General features: G+C 50.7%; 1 protein-coding gene across 3 annotated transcripts in view; it reads right to left on the bottom strand.

Annotated features, from left to right (window-relative positions):
* Positions 1 to 148: 148 nt before the first annotated feature.
* HSF1 (heat shock transcription factor 1) overlaps positions 149 to 21,510 on the bottom strand; it is a 45,674-nt gene continuing 24,312 nt past the window's right edge. For 2 of the 3 annotated variants that reach the window (XM_077932654.1, XM_028735945.2), the window contains 10 exons: positions 11,805 to 11,880; positions 10,977 to 11,038; positions 9,481 to 9,577; positions 9,229 to 9,365; positions 7,065 to 7,322; positions 4,578 to 4,664; positions 2,454 to 2,559; positions 2,284 to 2,343; positions 1,534 to 1,603; positions 149 to 1,085 (listed from right to left, as the gene is read on the bottom strand). In XM_077932654.1, the coding sequence (XP_077788780.1) occupies positions 883 to 1,085; positions 1,534 to 1,603; positions 2,284 to 2,343; positions 2,454 to 2,559; positions 4,578 to 4,664; positions 7,065 to 7,322; positions 9,229 to 9,365; positions 9,481 to 9,577; positions 10,977 to 11,038; positions 11,805 to 11,880 (1,156 nt within the window). In that variant the 3' untranslated portion in view covers positions 149 to 882. The remainder of the gene's footprint in view (positions 1,086 to 1,533; positions 1,604 to 2,283; positions 2,344 to 2,453; positions 2,560 to 4,577; positions 4,665 to 7,064; positions 7,323 to 9,228; positions 9,366 to 9,480; positions 9,578 to 10,976; positions 11,039 to 11,804; positions 11,881 to 21,510) is intronic. The other variant, XM_028735946.2, reaches the window with a different exon arrangement.

Here is a 21,510-nt window from a genome sequence, read left to right as displayed (position 1 = left end):
TGGGTGGGAGGAATATTCCCTGGGCAGCAACTGGGATCCGCTTCCCAGTATTGGCTGGCAGGATGGGCCCCACGGTGAGAGCGCCTCGTCCGTTTTGGAAATAAAAGTGTGCTGCGCCTAGAGAGTGATGGGCCACTTCACGTATAGATATAGATATATAGATATATTTGAATATGTATATATAGGTATTTATATAGCAGGAGAGAGGAAGGCTGAGGGGGAGGAGGGGGCTTCTTCTCTCATGTAAAAATCCAAAATACAATTTTCTTCTAGTAACAATCAAAATGCAAATGTACAAATTCTTTACTGCTAAGCCAAGGGAAACAAGCCCCATGGGGGAGGGGGGCGTGGGGTGGGGCAGCCTCCTCCCGCCCAGGCGCCCTGTAACATTCGGGGACACACGCAACAGCAGACGTGACAAAGGGACCCAGCCCTTGAGCCCCGGGTGCGAGAGGCACTCTCACTTCTCTCCAAATGCCAACAAGTCCATCCCAAGGGGAGGGGGAATTCTCTGCCTCCTTTTCTCCTTCCCCTCCCCAGTGAGAGCGACCCCCCTCCTCGCTCGCTTGCTCTCCTTCCTCTCCGCCTAAAGGGCAGGCAAGGGGTCAGCGCTTAGTGTCCAAGCCTAGGGCGCCTGGCACCCAAAACAGGTGCTGGCAGCAGCCAAGGAACACACACACGTCTTCCGCCAATGGGCATCCCCCCGCCCCAGAGCCGCCGCCCGGAGGGGTGGGCACCTGAAGCACAGACACAAACACACCCTCGCAGCCTGGCCAAAGGGGAGAGCAGGGGGCTCGTCCGCAACGTCACTGGAGCAAAGCAAGGGGGCGGCTGGCCCTTCCTTGAGTCCGGCCTTCTTCCACACTGGCCCAGGGCCCGGCCTTAGGAGACGGAGGGGTCCTTGGGCTTGGGCGTCTCCGCCCCCGAGAGGAGGGCGATGGTGGGGTCCTCCAAGTACTCGTCCTCCGTGAAGCAGGGTCCTTCGTCCAGCTCAAAGAAGATGGGCATTTCCGTGTTGGCCATGTCCATGGAGCTTGAGTCAACCAGGAAGAGGGGCTGCGCTGTGTAGTGGACCAGCTGCTTGCCTACGGGAAGGGCAGAGACACCATCAGAAAGGGGGTGGGGGGGCAAGGCTGCAGGGCCAGGGGGCAGGTGGGAGGACTGCATTGCAGGGGGTGGGCTAGATGACCCTTGGGGTCCTCCCAACCATACAATTCTAGGATTCTGAGGCCATGGGAAGGAGGACCCTTTCTCGGTTGGAAACCCCATGACTGCCCCCAGAGCAAGGCAGACCCCCACTGAGGCAGCGTGACTTGGAGGGAGAGGAGGCGGGTCGAACAGGCAAAAGAAACACCCCCATCCACCCCCCACATGCCTCAGTTTCCCCCTGTGTGGGCTAGGATGGCTTGTTCAGCTGTGAGGATGTCCATGCTCCTGCCTGGCCGTGGGGAAAAGGTCGATGCAGAGAAGCAGTGTGTGGAATTGGCAGGCGGGTGGGGGCAGGGAGAGGAGAGGAGCAGCCGTGATGCCCACCTGTGTCTGCTGCAGAGTCTTCCACCTCCGCCGGCTTCTGCTGCTCCTGACAGGAGAGGAGGTCTTGGATCTGCAAAGGGAGAGGAGGCGCTGCTGAGGCCCAGAGAGCAGGGAGTGGGCTTTGCTGGGCGTGTCTCACGGGAGTCAAGCCCCAGACGTACTACCCCCCCCCCCGCCCATGCACAGGAGAGCCCCTAGCTGGCTGGCACTACGTGGGTCTACCACCTCCCTGACTCCAGGGCACAATCCGGCAGGACGTTCTCCTGCACAGGCCCCACTGAAATAAACAAGAGCTCCCGTTCAGTTCAATGGGGCTGGTGCAGGAGAGCCTCCTGGGGAACTGCACCCTCCAGGATCAGATCTGGACCAGTCTTCTGCAGCCTCCAGGCTGTGCCTTGGTGGGTGGCGGTGAATAAACGGGGGAAGGGCTTTAGAGGGATGTGTTGGGAGTTAGGCAGCCTCAGCCTCAGCCTCATCTTCCCATCATCACATCCAGCGAGCAGCTCTGGGGAGTCTGCTCAGCTGATGGCGGGGCTGATCAGAAGGCTGCGCTGAGAAAGGCCCACTCAGCACCTCATTAGCAGTGCCTGAGAAGAGGTGCTGATGGGATGACATCACCCGGCGGGGTTCTCCGAGGAGGCAGCCTCTGCACAGGGCAGCTGGAGAGCACTTTCAGACCCGCCATGTGGGGCTGGCCTACAAATGAGGAAAGGGGAGGTCCTTGACGGATAGCTCCCTCAGCAAACTCACACTGGCCAAGCTGCTGTCCAGATCTGGCAAGTTCAGATCTGTCGCTGAAGGACTGAAGAGCTGTTGGCGAGAGAGAGAGTGGGGGGAAAGCAGACATTAATGTTAGCAGAATGAGGCACAACCCCCCCCCCCCGCGCAAGCTGCCCCTCCCGCTAGGCATAAGGACTCACGTCCAGCAAGGCGCTGGTGTCCACGCTGAAGCCGTGGGTGCTCAGCATGGTCTGAAGGTTATCCAAGCTGGAGTCGATGGTGTCCAAGTGCTCATTCAGCTCGTTCCTGGGGCCACGAGAGAAGAGAGAGGTGGCAGTGAGGGCCAGGATGGCTGCCTGCTTCCTCCAGGACCAGAGGCCCCTGTCCCTGAACTGCCAGCGGCTGGGGAACAGCAGGAAGGAGGAGAGGGCTGCCACAGAGTTCAACTCCCCACAAGAGGCACCTGGTTGGCCACAAGGTGAGGAGGGCTTCCTTGGGTTTCATCCAGCAGGGCTCTCCTCGTGGTTCCTAGGGGTCCTCCTGGGCCAAGTGCTTCTCCACCCCATCTTCCTGGCCCCCCTGTGCTCCCATCACCCACCAAGGGCTCCAGCTTGCTCTTTGGTCGAGGAGGAAATGGCTTTGAGCCCGGCTGCCTCTCAGAAGCCTCCTTGCCCAAAATCTTACGAGGAGCAAGACATCCCTTCCTTCCTGCTCTGGAATAGCCGTTGCACAGGCCTGCCATCACTCCCACCCCAAACAGACCCAGTGGCTACGGCTACCAGTGTGTTGTCACGGCTAAAATGGCCGCTGTTTCTTTAATGCTTAAAAGGCTGGGTCAGCATGAGTCAGCGGCCTGCACTGGGTTGTATATAGAGAGTGAGAAATGTTAGTTTGTTGTTGGGTTGGTTGGTTGGTTGGTTGGTTGGTTAGTGAAAGCTGGTAGTGGAGTTGGTCAGTCGCTTTTGCACAAAGACTTTTAAGAATAAAAGCAGAAAGCACTCTGCAAGGATATTCTTGTGGACTCTTTTATGCTGACAAGGCTCTGAGGACCAGGCTGAGGAGACAAAGGGAGGTCAGAACCCTTTCCTTTTAAAAAAAAACCAAACACTGACATGTGTAACCCTTCCGGTTTCTGCAAGCCTGCCTTGGTTCAGTTTACAGATCAGCAGGAAAAGCCTCACTGCTTAGACTCGGGGCTCTCAAGGGCCAGCGCCCTCCCCAAGCAGCAGAAGCAGCCTAAACCTGGGGCTGGTGAAGAGCCAATGGGGGCGCAAGGGCTGGGCCCAAGCCCCTGCTATGGAGTGGAAGGCGGGGGCCGCCCCAGAGTTGCCCAATCAGATTATAGACGTGGACTGAAGATGGGGACTGGGAAGGGCGGAGCCGTTCAAAGACAAAGGGGGAACCAGTGATGTGCATTTGGGGTAAACTCTCCACCAGGAGTTGTGGCCGCTCAGTCCGAAGGCAAATTGCCTGAAGCAGACTTGACAGCTCAGGCAGGAGGCCAGTTCTGTACGTGTTTTAAAAGCCAGGAAACCTGCTGCCTGTCACAAAGATCTGGCCTTCGAGCAGAGCGCTGTGGCTGTTGCTGCCATTGCAGCACTAACGGTGTGAGGATACCCAGAGCGTACAGGGTTAACAGCTCTAGGGAAGTGAAAACGTCCTCACTTTCTGTTTTGGCTGCGACAGGAGAAGCCTGTCTTCGCTTTCTCCTGGCTGTTGTTGTTTTGCTGCTGTACATACAATAAACGCTTCGTAGAATAGAAGCAGCAGTTGTAGGAGAGTTTTTCTGCAGGCCTGAGATTCCTTCCGCACTGGCCCAGCGCTGCGCAAGACACTCTGCTGCAGCCGGGAGAAGCAGGGAGACGCAGAGGAAGCAGGCTGGACGCCACAGCACTGCTGCTGTTCGCAGAAGACGGACACTCAACAGAACAAGCAGGAGGTGCAGTTCTTAGGGGCAGGATCTGTGGGCCCTGCCGCCTGAGACAGTCGCCTTGCCTTGCCTCATGGGTGGGCCGGCCCTGCAGCAGGGACTGGACCTGGGATCTTCTGGTGCTCCACCATGGAGATTACTTCAGCATACAAAGGTGCTTCAGGGTTTACCTTTCCCCATCCCCCCCCCCCCCCGAGCCACAAGGGACAGGCGTTTCAAAATGTGGTTTTCAACGTTGTGGGTTCAACTCCAGTTTGAACTGAGCGTGGCACCCGATCCCCAAAGTAAATGACCCTCCCAGCACAATGTGGAAGGAGGGCCGGGTGGCCTGGCAGAAGGGACACCTCCCCCCAGCACTCGTGCCTGGGGGGCAGCAAGCAATGTAAATGCTAACCCTTGCTGTGGTCTGTAGTGCAGTGAGGCAGAGGAAGGGCTGGGGAAAAGGCAGGTGACTTCGGACATCTGCGGAGGGCGAGCCAAACTGAAAGATACAAAGAGAAGAGGAACACTCGGATTCAGGAGCCCCAGAGAGTCCGGCACCTTCAGGGAGGAAACGGAGGTTACTTTCAAAGGGCAAGGATGGGCAGGCAGCCGACCCCCTCCAGGGAGAGCAAGAGGGAGGCCCTGGGTGGGAGAGAGCCAAGAGCAGCTGACCGGAGGGATCCCACATGGGGGCAGGCAGGCAGGGAGAGAAGGGAAGGTGGGATGCTGCCTGCACAAGGGAACCAGCAAGCACATTCCTGGGGCAACAGAGTCCTGTTCCTTGGGGCAGGGGCCTGATCCAAACTGCGCTTCTCTGGGGGACTGAGGGCCAAAACCTCCAAATCCCACCAGCAGAACCGGGTCCTTGCAACTCACTGGCCTCAACCTGCTTGTTTTGCATCCAACAACCGACTTTCCCAAGACAGGAAGTCCTCTGCCCCCTGGTGGTGAGAACCTAAGAGGAACTCCGCTGGATCAGCCCAATAGCCCATCTGGTCCAGCATCCTGTTCCCACAGTGGCCAACCAGGTGTCCCCATGGGAAGCCCACAAGCAGGACCCGGGTGCAAGAGACGCCCTCTCCCCTCCTGCGGTTTCCAGCAACAGGCAAGCAGCAGCCCTCTCAGCACTTCTGTGATCCACCATCTTCTCCTTGTTCCTGGGGAGCAAAAGTAGGTGCCTCCCCCCCCCCCCAAACAGATCACCTCTCCCTTCAGTTCCAGGTCTCCAGGTTCCTTGGCAGGCCTCCACTGAAAGTCTGCAATCTGAGTGTGGACATGCTTGTCCTGCGGCATGGGCTGCTGACCCACAACCCCTGATCTCTGCCATGCAGCCCCTGGGAGTTCCTGCTTCCTCACACACAGGGCACTGAAGAATAGCCAGAGCACAGAGCAAGGAGGGCCATGGGCCTAGGAAGCCAGGATGCTCTGTCCGGAGCTGAAATCCAGTTGCAACTGTGGGAGGGGCACAGAGGCATGAACACCCAGCACTATGAAGCCCCCATGTCCAGTTAGCTGGCAAGGCCCACACCCAACCCTTGCAGAGGAGGAGACACAGCCCACACCTGTCTCCAAATATGCCACGGAGAATTGGGCATCCTCTGCTAGGACCCCTGTGCCTCTGTCAGTGCTGCAGGAGCACCCTCTTATCTGGCCCAGGGAACCTCCTCCTGAGTTTTGGAGCCTTCCTTCCACACCACTGACAGCCCCACCCCTCTAGCAGGCGATGAGGGAGGCCAGGAATCCACAGCCAGGCTGGACAGAGAGAGAGAGGAAGAGAAGGGGCTGCTGCCTCTTGCTCTCCTGGGCTTCCCTCACTGACCACCCGCTGGCTCCTGGCTAGGCTATTGGGATGGGCTGGCTAGAAGTTTAAAACCAGCCTTAAGGTAGTCTGCTCCAAGACCTGGAGGGTCAAGACACCCACAGCTGGCTTTCCCGGCACTGCAAACAGATTTCAGGATCCCTGGGCTGGAGGGGAATCCTGGCCTTTCCTCTTCTCGGGACAAAAGGAGACATGCAGAAGCCCGGCTCCCCCTGAGCCTCGGCTGCAGTGGAGGGCTTAAGAGGCCAAAATGAAACAGTGCGCCTGAAGGTTGGTGGTTCGAGCCCACCCATGGACAAGTGGGGGGAAGGACTCTTGCCAGTGGTTGAACCAAACGACCCTTGCGTGTCCCTTCTAACTCTATACAGTTCTGTGACTCTATGGAAGAACCTCATCCGCCTTCATGCCTAGAAGACTTGCAGGCCGGGGGGCAGACTAGCCTAGTGATCTTCTCCCTGGCATTTAGCTTTCTTCCACAGAGGAGCCCCCAGCTTCAGATCGAATGGCTTCAGTCCAGCTGCAGACTCACTGCCTCTGTCAGGACTGATGCGAGAGCATGAGAAGAGCCTGGCTGCTAAATCAGCCCAGTGACCCATCTTGCCCCACAGTGGCCAACCAGGTGCCCCAGAGGGAGGGAGGCAAGCAGGATTCGAGCCTGGGACAAAGTGGCTCAGCTCAGGGCTGCAGCAATTGGCAATCCAGGCTGCACTGTGCCTGAAGAAGGGGCTACAGCCACATTGGCGAGAGGCAGCGCTGGACCAGGACTTGGGAGACCAGGTTCACATCGCCACTTGGGCCAGTCACTGCCTCCTCTCAGCCCAACCTCCCTTGCAGGGTTGTGGGGATAAAATGAGGAGGAGAACCTAGTGCACCACCCTGAACTCCTTGGGGGGGGGTGGAATATAAATGCTGTCAATAAAACCACCCCCCCCCCCGACAAAGAAGCAGGTTGGCAAAGAGAAGGGGGGGAGGGATAAGGATGGCGATGGTGACAGCAGGACAGGGTTAGGGACCCACTGGGTTACCCAGCCCGTAACCCTCAGGCGGCAGCCAGGTGCTCCCTGCGCACCCCACACTTACTTATCCAGGCAGGCGACGCTGAGGCACTTTTCAGGGGACTGGGCCTGTTCAGCGGCTGTGCTGCTGCCGCCACTGTCGGCAAGAGGGGCTGCGGCCATGACACCCCTGGGCTTCTCATCCTGCAAGATGGAGTCGATGAAGGCGGAGGGAGAGAGGGGGCTCTCGATGGCAGGAGTGCCGATGGGGCTGGTTTCTTCAATCAGAGGGCTGCGAGAGGGGCTGGGGGGCTCCTCTTTGATGTGGATCACGGGACTACTCCTAAGACAGTAGGATGGAAGGAAAGTAAGACGTGAGCCCTGGGCAGACAGTGGTATTCCTACATGGTCAGCAGCTGCCACCATTTGTTCTCTACAACAGCGGGTGCCAAACTTTTTCTGGCTCCCACCCCCTTGGTTCCATTAACTCCTCCCCAGTGCCTCCTGCCCTACCCTGTGAAGATTATTCAGAATAGCAGTTTGCACACTCCATTAAGGAAGATTAATAATACAATAAACTTAATTCATTAATTCAACCAAACTGATGAGCTTGATCCTGTGCTACCAGCTTTCCAAAGTCATTTACACCCCCAGCGCCCCCTTGCCAGGGGACACCACGGCTCACTCTGGGAAACGCGGGACTCTCAGACAACCCCAGGAAGCTTCCGCCCTTTGGATCTGCTCGCCCTGCCGCACGTTTCCTCTCTTCCGAGGTTTGGGAAATGAATCAGTCTAAGCTCTGCCACCCCCTCCTCCACCCGTGGCTTCTCAGCAGTGGGGATTTTTAAAAGAGAGACGAGGATGGGAAGGGGGGGTGGACATAGTTTCTCTGGCAGATGGAAATTCCCTCCAGTACCCAAACTCCCCGAAACGGCTTTATGTGGGAGGTTCAATTAGCCCCACTGGAATTGTCGCCAGGTATAAAAGAACAAAGCTGTGATGACCCACTTAGGCAAGCATCTGGTTCCCATTTCGAAGCGAAGGTTCCTGGCGGAGAGGCACACTCAGGGCAAGAGACGGGGGCTGCCGCTGTGGCGAGTGATTCTGCCCCAGTGCCAGCAGCGTCCGGCTCACAACTCCGCTCGCCTTGGGAACTGTCTGGGGCAGAGAACCAAGAAGGTCCCCTCCACCTCCAGGGCCGGGATATATGGGTTCCTGGACGCAGAGAAGGCTTTGCCAAGCGGACCCTTCATGGCTCAGCAGCACAAGACAAAGGGCTTCTGGGCACAGGGCTCTGAGAAAAGCGCCCTTGGTGGCCCTCCAGGAGCTCAGGCTCTGCGTGCAGGGATGGGGAACATGCAGCTGCAGTGGGGCAGCAGTGGCCTCAGTGCAGATCCTCCGAAGGGAGTGCCCTCCATGAGGCCAAGGCAGCTCTGCCCAGACGCAAAGCTACACAGCAAGAAAGCTCCTGCATCTGCCGCGAATCTCAAGCTGGCATTCCAAGCACCAACAGAAAACGCTGCTCGCACTCTTTGGGTCCCTTTACCCAGCCAGGCGTCCTGGGGCTCAGCTCAGTCCACCAGCCTTGGGTGAGTCAAAGGGAGCAGAGGGAAAATGAACCACACCTGGGAAGAAGGGGGACTCCTGGGCAAAACCTCTTGTGAACGAAAAGCAGGAGGTGCTTCTCTCTCCCTCCCTCTTTGGGTGGCAGAATTCAGGCTTCCACAGAAGCACACAGTGACCCAGAATACCGAACCCCAGCAAAGGGTGTGTAAAGCCTGAGCAGCTCTTCTGCGGGAAGAACCACCCTGAGATTACCGCCTCAGAAACTTGATTGGCCCTTAATAATAATAATAATAATAATAACTTTTATTTATATCCCGCCCTCCCCGAAGCCGGGCTCAGGGCGGCTAACAACAATAAAACAGTACAACAGTGACTTCCATGCCACACCCCATCACTTTGGTTTAGAAATTTGCTGAAAATCTTGACTGACTCAAATGAATTTTTAACCACCCACTTTTCAGCCATCCTGGACACAGAGGGAAAAGTTGCCGGCCACATCTGCCCAAGGCGCAAGAGAGCCTTGGGGCCTGTGCAGTCGGCAGTTCTGTTCCACACCCCCCCAGGCAGCTTCCCCATTTCGGTGCCTTGGACGTCCCCTCCCCCTGCAACCAGAAGTGCCTGTGCCCTCCAGGCCCATCTGGGCACCCACACAGGGAACCAAGCAAAGACGGGCTGCTGCGTACCTTCCATCAAGGCTGTTGCTGGGAGAGGCAGAGGGGCTGGACTGGGCCAGTTCTGTGACGTCAGAGATGATGGGGCCGGAGTTGGCAGAGGGGTCCGGGGAGTACAGGTTCGCACCACTGTATGCCGGGGGGGAGGCCTGTGAGGAGGACAGATACTGGCATGAGGCCCTAGGAGCCTTGAGGGTCCAAAAGGTGGTTGCCTCCTTGGGGCTGCCCGAGCCCAGCTTCCCTCTGCCCCAGCCAAATACTTACGGAGTAGGGAGGCTGGCTGTGGACGTGCTCCAAAGAGTACTGGCGACTGTACTTGGGCATGGCGTGGGCCGAACTGCTGTCGTTCAACATCAAGGGGCTGGAAGGGAAAGCCAGAGAGAGCCGTGAGGCACAGAGAGCAGAGGCGGCAGGCAAGCAACAAAGGGGCTACCAGACTGCAGAGGGCACCATCCTGCTTACAGAACTTCTGAAGAGATCACTCCTGACAGGCAGTTTCAGGCAGCCCACCCTCTAGGCCAGGCATAGGCAAACTCGGCCCTCCAGGTGTTTTGAGACTACAATTCCCATCATCCCTGACCACTGGTCCTGTTAGCTAGGGATGATGGGAGTTGCAGTCCCAAAACATCTGGAGGGGAATGTTTGCCTATGCCTGCTCTAGGGTCAGCTCAGGATGCTTTCTGGAAGCAGGAGCCCTGAAACAGGTTTGGGTTTGCAGGCTGTGTTGCTACTCTGGCTGACAGGGACCAGAGCAGGTGTGCAGCCCACAGGGGACTGAGCTGGCCTTGGGGGTTCCTCCCATTTCGTTGGGCCCACCGAAGCCACTTGCATGTGCTCCACTCCAGGACTGCCTTCTTGCAAAGGAGCATCTGAGCCCATCTGTAGCCTTAAGGCATCTCCTGCTTTCCTGCTGGAGCAAAGAGAGCTGCCCTCTTGCAAAATCATATAGCCATATCCCTTCCTGTGTGTTTGGTTTCAAAGAAGAAGAAGAAGAAGAAGAAGAAGAAGAAGAAGAAGAAGAAGAAGAGTTTGGATTTGATATCCCGCCTTTCACTCCCTTTAAGGAGTCTCAAAGCGGCTAACATTCTCCTTTCCCTTCCTCCCCCACAACAAACACTCTGTGAGGTGAGTGGGGCTGAGAGACTTCAGAGAAGTGTGACTGGCCCAAGGTCATCCAGCAGCTGCATGTGGAGGAGCGGAGACGCGAACCCGGTTCCCCAGATTACGAGACTACCGCTCTTAACCACTACACCACACTGGCTCTCCCCCCACTTCACAAAGACACCCCCCACTTCACAAGCAGCATGTAGGTGCTTCTCAGCCTTATGCAGAGGAAGAAAATTAAGAATCACAGAATTATAGAATTGTAAGAGACACCAAGGGTCATCTAGTCCAACCCCGTCATATAGGAATCACAGATCATAAAGCTACAAAAAGGAGACTCAAAGCACAGCAGAAACATAATCAATGGATCAGGAGTGGGGAGGAGGAGAGTTTAGGGGGGAATGAGCAGATAACCACACCCAAAGTATTCCTGCAGAAAGGGCACAGCAAGAGTACAGGCAGGAAGAGGCAGGCGCAGATGGGAATTCCTCCCAGAGGTGCTTCTCAGGGGCACGTCTGGAGTTTTCCAGGTGCAAATGTCTCAATTTGAGGCTGGGCTTGCGCTTAAACGCCACGGATGGTCCTTGAGTCACCCTGGGAGATGCTCCCAGCCAAGAGGAGAATCAAAGCACGGCCTCTGGATGAGGCCCACTTACATCTTCCTCTTCACTCCAAGGATACGGTTGGACTGCACCAGCGAGATCAAGAACTGGATGAGCTGTGGGAGAGAAAACGAAATGTCACCAAGTGTGATGCACACTTCTAGCTGGAGGAGGGGGAATCCTGCTGGACTGAGATCCAAAGGCACTCTGGAAAGGACCACCCTGCTCAGATCTCCCCCAGCACACGCACAGCTGACCACCAGCATGTAAAACCCAGCAGGCTGGACTCAAGACCTCACTCCCAGTGACAGGTATGTGGGGTTCTCCCAGGAGCAAAAAGAAGCCACTCTGTACATGCTCTGTAGTCTCATCATCCATGAGTGCTTCCAGATGTGGAATTGGCACTGCTCATGCACACAGGGGAAATGGTTGTTGTTGGTTTGAGAACGGTGCACACTCAGGGGGAAAAATATCTGTGCATGTGCCCAAAACAGGTGGAAGGGGGAAATCCCCCTACATTCTGCGAGGCTCTCCTGACTGGTGTGTATGGCAGGTGGTGGAACAGCAACAAAAATCCATGACTAAAAAAAACCACAACAGAATGTGGGGATCTGATGGGCCAACTACACAGAGAGAAAAATTGGATCGGAAAGACCATGATATAAAACTTCCAATCTAGAATCATGCCAAGGCAGTGGGAAGCTGGCTGAAAGAGGTCTTGTTTCCTGTCCTTAAGAGACAATGGCCCTTCACCCTCAAGGCTCTGGGGGGTCCACTGATCAAGCCCCCTGCAGGTCAGCAGCCCCAGGCCTCCAGCTGACTGTGTGGCCCACAGGGCAGGGAGGAAGCTGCCCTTTGCTGAGAAGTGAGGGCCGGGCTCACCTTGTTCACCACCTTCTGCTGCTGGGCGTGCTTCTGCCGCAAACTGGCCACCTCCCGCCACAGCGCCTCGTTCTCACTGAAAAGGAAGAAGGCAGCTAAATTAGCCTGGGCAGAGAGACCCCGCAAGCAGCCACTGCAGGAAGATGAAGAAGCGCCTTGCAGAAGTTTAAACTAAAACATGTGGTTGTCCAGCCTGGTTGTCTGCAACACAGCCCCAGAATGGCAACAGTGGAAACCCTTGCAGAACTCCCACAAAGGAGCATAGTAGGTACAGAAACCCTGCCAGGAACCAGGCAGGCCCCAACTTGTGAGAGGACAGGCAGCCAACATCTCTCTGGTCATGTCTGTGCGAGTCACGACTGCAGCAGCCTCCCCATCTTTACTTTCTCCTTTTCATTCTGAATTTGGGCATTTCAATGACACTAAAGACACTAAAGAGTGTCTTCCTGCCACAAAATTCAAGCAAAGAGTTGGGGGGGGGCTGCTTCATGCTGGTGCCCAATGCCCAGGTGGGATGTGGAAGCAGCTGCCTTCTGCAATGCTTTTTGAAGAGGCTGGGCACTTCATGTGTGGGGTGGGCAGGATGGCACAGGGCCTCGCTCCTCCAGCCAGTGGCCCAACAAAGGACCCTTGCCCCACCTGAGCTAGTGCTGCCCTCCTGCCCACTCTTCCCCCTCCATGCAAGTCTCCAGGTTGTATTCCAAAGAGACTGTGGAAACATTATTTCATGGCTCAGAGGACTGGGGACTGAAAGGGGGATGGCTCAGGACTGCAGCTGAAAATGGCCTGGTGAAGACAGAAAAGGCTGCAGCACAGTGACCGAATCGTTTCGAGAAGCTGACAGAAGCCGACTCCTAGGAAATGCTGAGAAATCTGTTCTCCCCCAGCTCCAATCTGTTTGGGAGCGGCAGCTTTCTTGCCTGCCTGAGGAAGTCTGCAGGGCTGAATGAACATCTCACAGGGCCCTCAGCACTTAAAATACGGTGCCCCCATAAATATCCAATTCAAAATATAAACAATAAACGACTGTAAATTAAAAGTTTATTTTTCAAAATGAAACAAAACCTGCAGAAAGATGGAAAATAGTGTTTATTTTTATATACTTCCACTATTTATATTTGAAAAATATATGTGCCCATTTTAATCCTGGGCTAGACATACTGGAAGCTTCATTTACTTTTAAAATTGTTGTTGTTGTTGTTGTTGTTGTTGTTGTTTATTAAATTTCTATACTGCCCTTCATTTGCATCACACTTTTAACATCAAAGCAGCTTGCAGCAGCTAGCCGTGTGATAACAAGCATCACAAAATTTGCAAAAGCAATTAACGACCCAGAATGCAGGCAAGCAATAAAAAGCAGCAGAAATGCGCAGACACCCAGCGCTCTCTCCTTGGGGAAGCTTTTCATACAGGCACACGGGTGGGTGGTCCACCAAGTGAAACAAATTTGAGGGAGGCAGGTCGGTGGGCAGCTATTCAGCACCACAGCTAAAGGAGCTTCTCCCTTCACGGGTAGCAAGGCAGCGACTGGGGTGGGGGAACATCAAGGGAAGGGGGCTGTTTCATGCCTCTGCTTGTGGGCTCCCCAGGCACATCTGGGTGGCGGCTGGTGGAACCCGGATGCTGAGCTAGAGGAGGACCCTGGGTCTGGCCCAGGAGGGATGTCCTAGCGGTGGCTTCGGAAAACCCTGACCATGATTTCTGGCAGGTTTTCTTAGGGAAGTACCCCAAACTGGGAAGACCCCATTTCACACCCTTCCCTATTTCACGCATTAGCAAGGCAGAACTGGAAGCAGGACGTCTCCTGAGGATCTTCAGGAACAAGAGGGCTCAGAAACTCTCAAACCTAGTGTAAATTTATTGTGACTTTGGATAGAATTGTAGAGTTTGGAAGGGACCTTCAGGGTTGTCTGGCCCAGTCCAATCCCCTGCAATGACGGAATCTCAGCTAGGTGCTGTCGGTGATGTAGCGGCAGCCATGGTGTGCTCTCTCCTCAAAGACAGAGACTACCGAGGTTCATTTGCCACTAAAAAGCCCCCTCCCCACAAACTGTGCTTGCAAATACAAAGGCAGGTCCTCACCGCCTCTCAGGATCAGGGCGGTCGGATCCTGGGTCCGATGTTGAGCCCCACCTGCCTCCTCACTTTACAAACTGCTTGGGGGGAGGATGTGGAAAGGCAGGCCTGGGAGCCTGGACTCTGGCCCTCCCCTGGGGGCGGGGAGGGGGAGTTTTAAGAGAGGCAGGTGGGCAGAGGGTAAGAGTTTATGTCATTCTGGTACAAAATTGGATAAATAAAACACTCCTAAGATCTTTTCATAACCCCTGAAATGAGACCTTTGAAGTCGGCCCATATAAACTCTTCACCGCCATTTAATTGCTCTATAAAACAGTGTGCGAAGGAAAGTCTCAAAAAAGGGGCTGTTAACTCTTTGCAGGCCTTCTGGAGATCACCCCCCCTCTGCGTGCTCTCCTAAAAACTATGAGGCCGCTAGAGGAGTCAGAAGACTGTCCCTTTGCTCTGCTGATGACGGGAGGCGGTGCACCGGGTGGGTGTGGGTGTGTGGCAGAAACGGCACCCTATGCCTTATATATGGCTCACATGGGGATTTGGGAGCCAGCTCAGGGTCACCTGGTGAGCATCATGTCCAAGCTCGGCCAAAACTCTGCATCCCATGGGTTCCAGATCTTTCTGCAGAGGACGGACAGCCCCCTGGACTTTCCCGGAGCCACCCTAGGAAAGGTGCTCACAAATGCACACAAAATTTTTTTTTTTTATAATAAATTTTTATTAGTTTTCCATAAATAAAGAATAAACAAAACAAAAACATAGACATAAACAAACAAAAACATGACTTCCCCATACCACCCCTTTTCTGCATTCTTGTTTCAAGATTTTTCAGCAACCCTCTGATCATAACTTAAATATATTTCATGTATTTAACTTCAGTTAGTTATTAATACAACTGTAGTTCTTTATCTCTTATAACTCTGAGCCCCTAGTTTTCCAAATTAAAACAGTTTTTAAGATAAACTTTAAATTTGTTCCAATCTTCATCCACCGCCTCTTTCCCCCGGTCTCGAATTCTGCCAGTCATCTCTGCCAGTCCCATATAGTCGATCACCTTCGTCTGCCATTCTTCCAACGTGGGTAAATCTTGCGTCTTCCAATACTTTGCTAAAAGAATTCTTGCTGCTGTGGTGGCGTACATAAAAAATGTCCTATCCTTCTTTGGCACCATTTGGCCCACCATACCCAAGAGAAAGGCCTCTGGTTTTTTAACAAACGTTCTCTTCAGAACTTTTTTTATTTCATTATAGATCATTTCCCAGAAAGCCTTAATCTTCGGGCAGGTCCACCAAAGGTGATAGAAGGTTCCCTCCGTTTCACTGCACTTCCAACACTTGTTATTGGGCAAATGATAGATCTTTGCTAACTTAGCAGGAGTCATGTACCACCTGTAGATCATTTTCATAATGTTTTCTTTTAAGGCATTGCATGCCGTAAATTTAACACCAGTGGTCCATAACTGCTCCCAGTCTGCAAATTCAATGTCATGCCCAATGTCCTGTGCCCATTTAATCATATTAGATTTCACCATTTCATCTTGAGTATTCCATTTCAACAGCAAGTTGTACATTCTTGACAAATTTTTAGTATTGGGTTCTAACAGTTCTGTTTCTAATTTTGACTTCTCCACCTGGAAGCCTTTCTTTCTGTCCTGTTTAAATACTTCATTTATCTGTCGATAATGTAACCAATCTCTCACCTTAAATTTCAGTTTCTCAAAACTCTGCAATTTTACATTTTCACCATCTTGTTCTATAATTTCACAATATTTAGGCCAATTAGAACCCATATTCAATTTTTTCACCTCTTTTGCTTCCATTGGTGACAGCCACCTGGGGGTTTTACTTTCAAACAGGTCTTTATACTTAATCCAAACATTATACAGAGCTTTCCTTACCATATGGTTCTTAAAACCTTTATGCAATTTTACCTTGTCATACCATATATATGCATGCCAACCAAATCTGTTGTCAAATCCTTCAAGGTCCAAAATGTCTGTATTCTCGAGGAGCAGCCAATCTTTCAACCAGCAAAACGCTGCTGATTCATAGTAGAGTCTTAAGTCCGGCAGGGCAAAACCCCCTCTATCTTTCGCATCTGTTAATGTCTTAAATTTTATTCTTGGCTTTTTGCCCTGCCAAACAAATTTCGATATGTCTTTCTGCCACCTCTTGAAACAGTCCATCTTGTCTATTATTTGTAATGTCTGAAACAAAAATAACATTCTAGGCAATACATTCATTTTGATAACAGCAATTCTGCCTAACAAGGAAAGTTTCAGCCTTGACCATATGTCTAAATCTTTCTTAACTTCTGTCCAACATTTATCATAATTGTCTTTAAAAAGATTCACATTTTTCGATGTCAAATTCACCCCCAGGTACTTCACTTTTTTTGCTATCTCCAAACCTGTTTCATTCTGGAATGTCTCTTTTTCTTCATTTGTTAGGTTTTTTTCCAATACTTTAGTTTTTTGTTTGTTCAGCTTAAATCCTGCAACTTGACCAAATATCTCGATCAGTTCTAAAACTCTTTTTGTACTAGTGATTGGCTGTTGCAAAGTCAAAACTAGGTCATCTGCAAATGCCCTTAATTTATACTCTTTCACTCCGACCTGAATTCCTTTAACCAACTGGTCCTTTCTAATCATATTTAACAAAACCTCCAGAACTAGTATGAAAAGTAGGGGGGAAATAGGACATCCCTGTCGTGTTCCTTTCTCTATGGCTATCTCTTCCGTTACCCCATTGTTCACAATTAGCTTTGCCTTCTGCTCAGAGTAAATTGCACCTATACCATTTTCAAAACCTTGGCCTGCCCCCATCCCTTGGAGATTCTTTTTCATAAAACTCCAACAAATATTGTCAAAGGCTTTCTCCGCGTCCACAAAAATCAAAACCGCTTTTCTGTTAATGTTCATTTCCAACAGTTCCACAATGTCTATTATGTTCCTCACATTGTCAGACATGTGTCTACCCGGGAGAAAGCCAGATTGATCCTTATGAATCTCACCTGTCAATACTTTCTTCAGTCTTTTTGCTAAAATGTCTGCAAAAATTTTGTAATCCACATTTAATAATGATATCGGGCGGTAGTTCTTAACCTGGTTCTTTTCAGTCTCGGTCTTTGGTATAAGTGAGATAAAAGCCTCTTTCCACGTTTCAGGTGCCTTTTTCCCCTCCAATATTTCATTGCAAACTTCTTTTAGTGGTTGCACTAAACCTTCTCTCAAAGCTTTATAATATCTAGCCGTCAGTCCGTCTGGTCCTGGAGACTTTCCCAGTTGTGCCTTTTGTATGGCCTCCTCTATTTCCTGTTCTGTTATTTTCTCATTCAAAATCAACTTGCCCTGTTCTGGAATTTTCGGTAGTCCATAATTTTTAAGAAATTCTTCTATTTCTTGTTCATTTACTGGCCCTTGTGTGTATAATTTCCTAAAAAAACTTTGGAAACAGTTACTTATCTCATTTGGCTTATGAACATTCTTTCCCTCTATCTCCAAACAAGTAACTGTGTTCAATTTTTGTCTCTTTTTCAATTGCCATGCAAGGAGCTTCCCACACTTGTCTGCAGACTCAAAAGTCCTTTGTCTCATTTGTTTAATTTTCCATTCTATCTCTTGATTTGTCAGTTCCATATATTGCGTCTGATAATATTTTATTTCTCTCAAAATTTCTTGAGACTTTGGTTTTGACCTCAGTTTCTTTTCTCCTTCCTTCATTTTTTCTAAAATTCTTTCTTTCCTTTCATTTTGCTTTTTCCTCTTGATTGAATTCTGTTGTATCAGGAAGCCTCTCATCACGGCTTTACTTGCGTCCCAAATTGTTCTTTTTTCCACATCTGTTCTCAAATTTATCTCGAAATAATCTTTCAATGTCTTTAGGGCCTTTATACAAAATTGTTCATCTCTAAATAGGGAGTCATTCATTCTCCATCTAAAGGATCCAGTTGTTGTCGTTTTCATTTCCATCTTTACAGCATTATGGTCGGAGCAGGTTTTTGGGCAGATTTCTACTTTTTTAATCTTTGTAGCCATCACACTAGATACCCAGATTTGGTCAATTCTCGTCCATGTCATTTTAGATTCCGAGAAAAAAGTTCCCTCTCTCTCGAGAGGATTCTTTGTTCTCCAAATATCAATCAAGTCCATATTTTCCGTCATCTCGAAGAAAGTCTTTGGTAATCTTCCTTCTTTAGATATTGTCTGTCTTTGTGCCTTGTCCATGTTTGTAGAAACCACTCCATTCATGTCCCCCATCATTATTATTTTGCAGTCGAGATAATCTAGTAAGGTCTCATGCAACTTCTTAAAAAATTCTGCCTTCCCATCATTTGGTGCATATACTCCAATTATCAAATATTTTTCCCCCTGGATCTGTACTTCAATTGCCAGGTATCTTCCTTCTTCATCCTTAAATTTTAACTTTGGGTCCAATTTTTCCTTTGCATAAATCACTACTCCTCTCTTTTTTACTTTATCAGAAGATATAAATTCTTGTCCCAGTCTTTTGTTCACCAACAATTTCCTGTGTGCTCTAGTTATGTGAGTTTCCTGTAGACATATCAGATCCAGTTGTTCCCTTTTCAAAATGTGGAAAACCTGTCGTTTTTTTCTGGGATGGTTCAAACCGTTGCAATTCCAGCTTAGAAGCTGCAGAGACATTTTGTTTGTTAGATGTTTGATCCTCCGACTGCTCCAAGTTTTTCTTCCTCTTCAGTTGGCAGTTGTGGTAGTCCAAATGATAGATTTGCAATGTCTGTTAGCCCTCCTCCTTCTGGTGTTAATCCTTGCCCTTCTTTTGCCGGATCCACCGTACCTTTCTGTAGGTCCTCTAGGTTTCTCTCCAAAAAGTACTCTTTCTCCTGTACTGTTCTTATTCTTACTTTCTTCCCTTTGTAGTTGAAGGACAACCCCTGTGGGAATTCCCACCTGAAGGGTATGAAGTTCTTCCTCAGCAAATTGGCAAGATCTCTATAAAAGGTCCTCACTTCCAAGATGTATTTAGGGATGTCTTTAAAGATTTGGACTTGAATGTTTCCAATCACCAAAGCTTTTTGATAATGAAGGTTCAGTATCTTGTCTCTTTCCTCTTTGGTTCTAAAGGTGATCAGACAATCCCTTGACTTCTTGCTTTGCTTTCTACCAAGTCTGAAAGCAGTTGTTATCCCCACTTCGTCTTCCTCCAGATCTTCTTGCCAATTTTCCAGAATTGCCTCTGTGAGAAATTCCGCCAGATTGTCCTCTTCTTTCTCTGGAACCTGTCTAAATTTCAGATTTCGTTCTTTCCGTTGTAATTCCAGTAAGGAGAGGGCCGCTTCATGCTCATTCACCTTTTTCTCAATCGGCACAAGTCTTTCCTGTGTCTCACCTGCGACAGATTTTGCACTCTCTGCAATTTTCCTTGTTTCTGAAGATTCCTGAATCAGTCTATTTATAGATTCTGTATTTGTTGCCACTGATGTGGTATTCAAATCCAATCTTGCTGTAAGTTCTGTCAATTTCTTTGAATTTTCTGCTGATTGCTTTGTTAAGGCCTCAAGGGATTGATTTATTTTAAGCAGTGCCTGTGTCATAGGTTCCATTGATGCTGCTGTCCCAGTGTCTGGTGCAGGCACTGTGTTGCCAGAGATTGAGCCTCTTTTCTTTTGTGTTTGTTTAACTTTAGATCTGGTTCTTATCTCCTCTGCCGTGCCACTCATATCCCAAGGCCGTTCTCACAGGAAAAACTTGCAATGGAAAATCCCAGTATTAGTCAGTTACTTTACAATTTTTCCCTCTTAGCCCTCAAGAGGGAGCAGTTAAAAGTTTCCAAGTTAGAAACAACAAAGAGACAGAAAGCCGGATGTAGAAAATCTCAAGTCCGCCATTAAAGTTATAAAACTTCTTCTCCAATTTAAATTTGGTTAGTCCAATATCAGTAACAAAATCCCATTTAAGTCTTAAATGTCTTAAAATTTTTCCACCATTTAAGGTGTAGTCTATATCCACTTCAAAGTTGTTTTAAAGAACAGTTTTCCCGGTGTTAAGTCCTGGCAGGTCGTCCCGGGGATCAGAGCAGTGAAAAACTTTGTTTCCCTTTAAGTTAAAAGTATCTTCGCAAGACTGTCTTTTTTTCCCCCTTCTCCTGCCAATCTGGAGGGGAGAGATACTTTTGACAGCTCAGGTTTGACAGTTCGCAACTAAGTCTCTAATAACTGCAGCGAGGTCTTTCGTTGCTTTAAATTCCTGCAGTCCAGGGGGGGCAGACTTCCTTATTTTTTGCCCTCCCGTTTTCAGCCAAATTTTCAATTTTTTAAGGTTCCTAATTTTTTCCCTTCTTACTCACGGGAATCCAGTCCAGATTTTCTTTTCAGGAAGGAATCGGCGCTCTCCGCTAATGGCGACGCGGCTTCACTCCGCAGGCTGGGTAGCGACTCTCAGCACCGCGCTCACTCCCGATGCCGCTCCGGAGCCTTTAAAAAGGCTCTTTCACAGTACCGGGGGGCGCAAAGGTGCCCACCGAGTCTCCTTGCTCTCAGGCTTCCGCGCCTGAGATTTTAGGGGTCCCCCGCTCGCCGTAGCGGGTAAGACCCGAACTTGCGGAGCAGTCCTTCTCCGGAGCTCGGAGGTAGGACCGCCATTAAGCGCTGGCACCGACCGGAAGTCCCAAATGCACACAAAATTGCTCTGCTCAAGGCGGCAAGCGACAGCTGACTCCTTCCTCAGCCTCAGTTGCACCCAACACTCTGATCAGCATTTCCTTCCCACAGGCACCCCCTACTTTGCCCTAGTATTTCCTGAGTGCAGAAGACCCATTTTCTGCTTGCAGGAAGCTCTGGGGATGTGCTAAATAAAGGCGTCTGCTAGTCACCCTCACTGTCCTAAGGTGGGGTCTCCAAAGGGTTCCCCTGTGGAAGGGATGAAAGGTTGCTCTCAATTAGTAGGTGGGTGTTTGTGATCCCAGGAATTATTCTCTGCAGGGTGGGAAAACACTTTTTGTTTATAAAAATATTTATAGAACGCTATTTAATTTTTAAAAAATCAAAGCAATTTGCAACAAAAATGTATAAAACCATGCAGCAAAAACATGTAAAAAAAGGTTATAAACAGACATCAATAAACCATTGCAGGGAAATGTATTCTTAATTGCCTGCACAGCCCTGGGGGAATAGGAGTTTTCAGTAGACATTTAAAAGTTAAACCAGAAGGCACCTGCTTATTAGAAACTGAACAGGTAACCACCGGCTGCACCAACTCCTTTGCAGAGTGGCTGGGGAAACCCATCCAGATGGGTGGGGTATAAATAATAAGTAATTATTATTATAGTGTGGGTTCACCCCACTCCTTCCAAGAAAGGAGAGGAGGAGCTTCTCCATCCACACATTCCCTTGGCCAGAGTCTTTAAACAAAGGCTCTTGCGCCAGGGCACTTGGGGACCACCTGCCTTGGGACTGGGGTGTTACAGACCCTCGCAAGGCATTACGCTGAGAGGCGCACCATGTGGCGGGAGAGCCAGGGGTGCAGCGGGTGGTTTGCGCCTGCGGTTCAGAATTAAAATCCTCAGGGGAACTATTTTAACAGGATTCTGAAAGGAGCCCCCTCCCATTTGGTCATTCCAGCGCTGGGAGATGAGGCACTGCTGAGCCCTCGACCCTC

This window comes from Podarcis muralis, chromosome 8 (genome assembly GCF_964188315.1).
Source record: "Podarcis muralis chromosome 8, rPodMur119.hap1.1, whole genome shotgun sequence".
In the NCBI taxonomy this organism is placed as follows: Eukaryota; Metazoa; Chordata; class Lepidosauria; order Squamata; family Lacertidae; genus Podarcis; species Podarcis muralis.
Note: the sequence above shows the minus strand (reverse complement) of the source record. Positions and strands in the feature narration are given on the sequence as shown.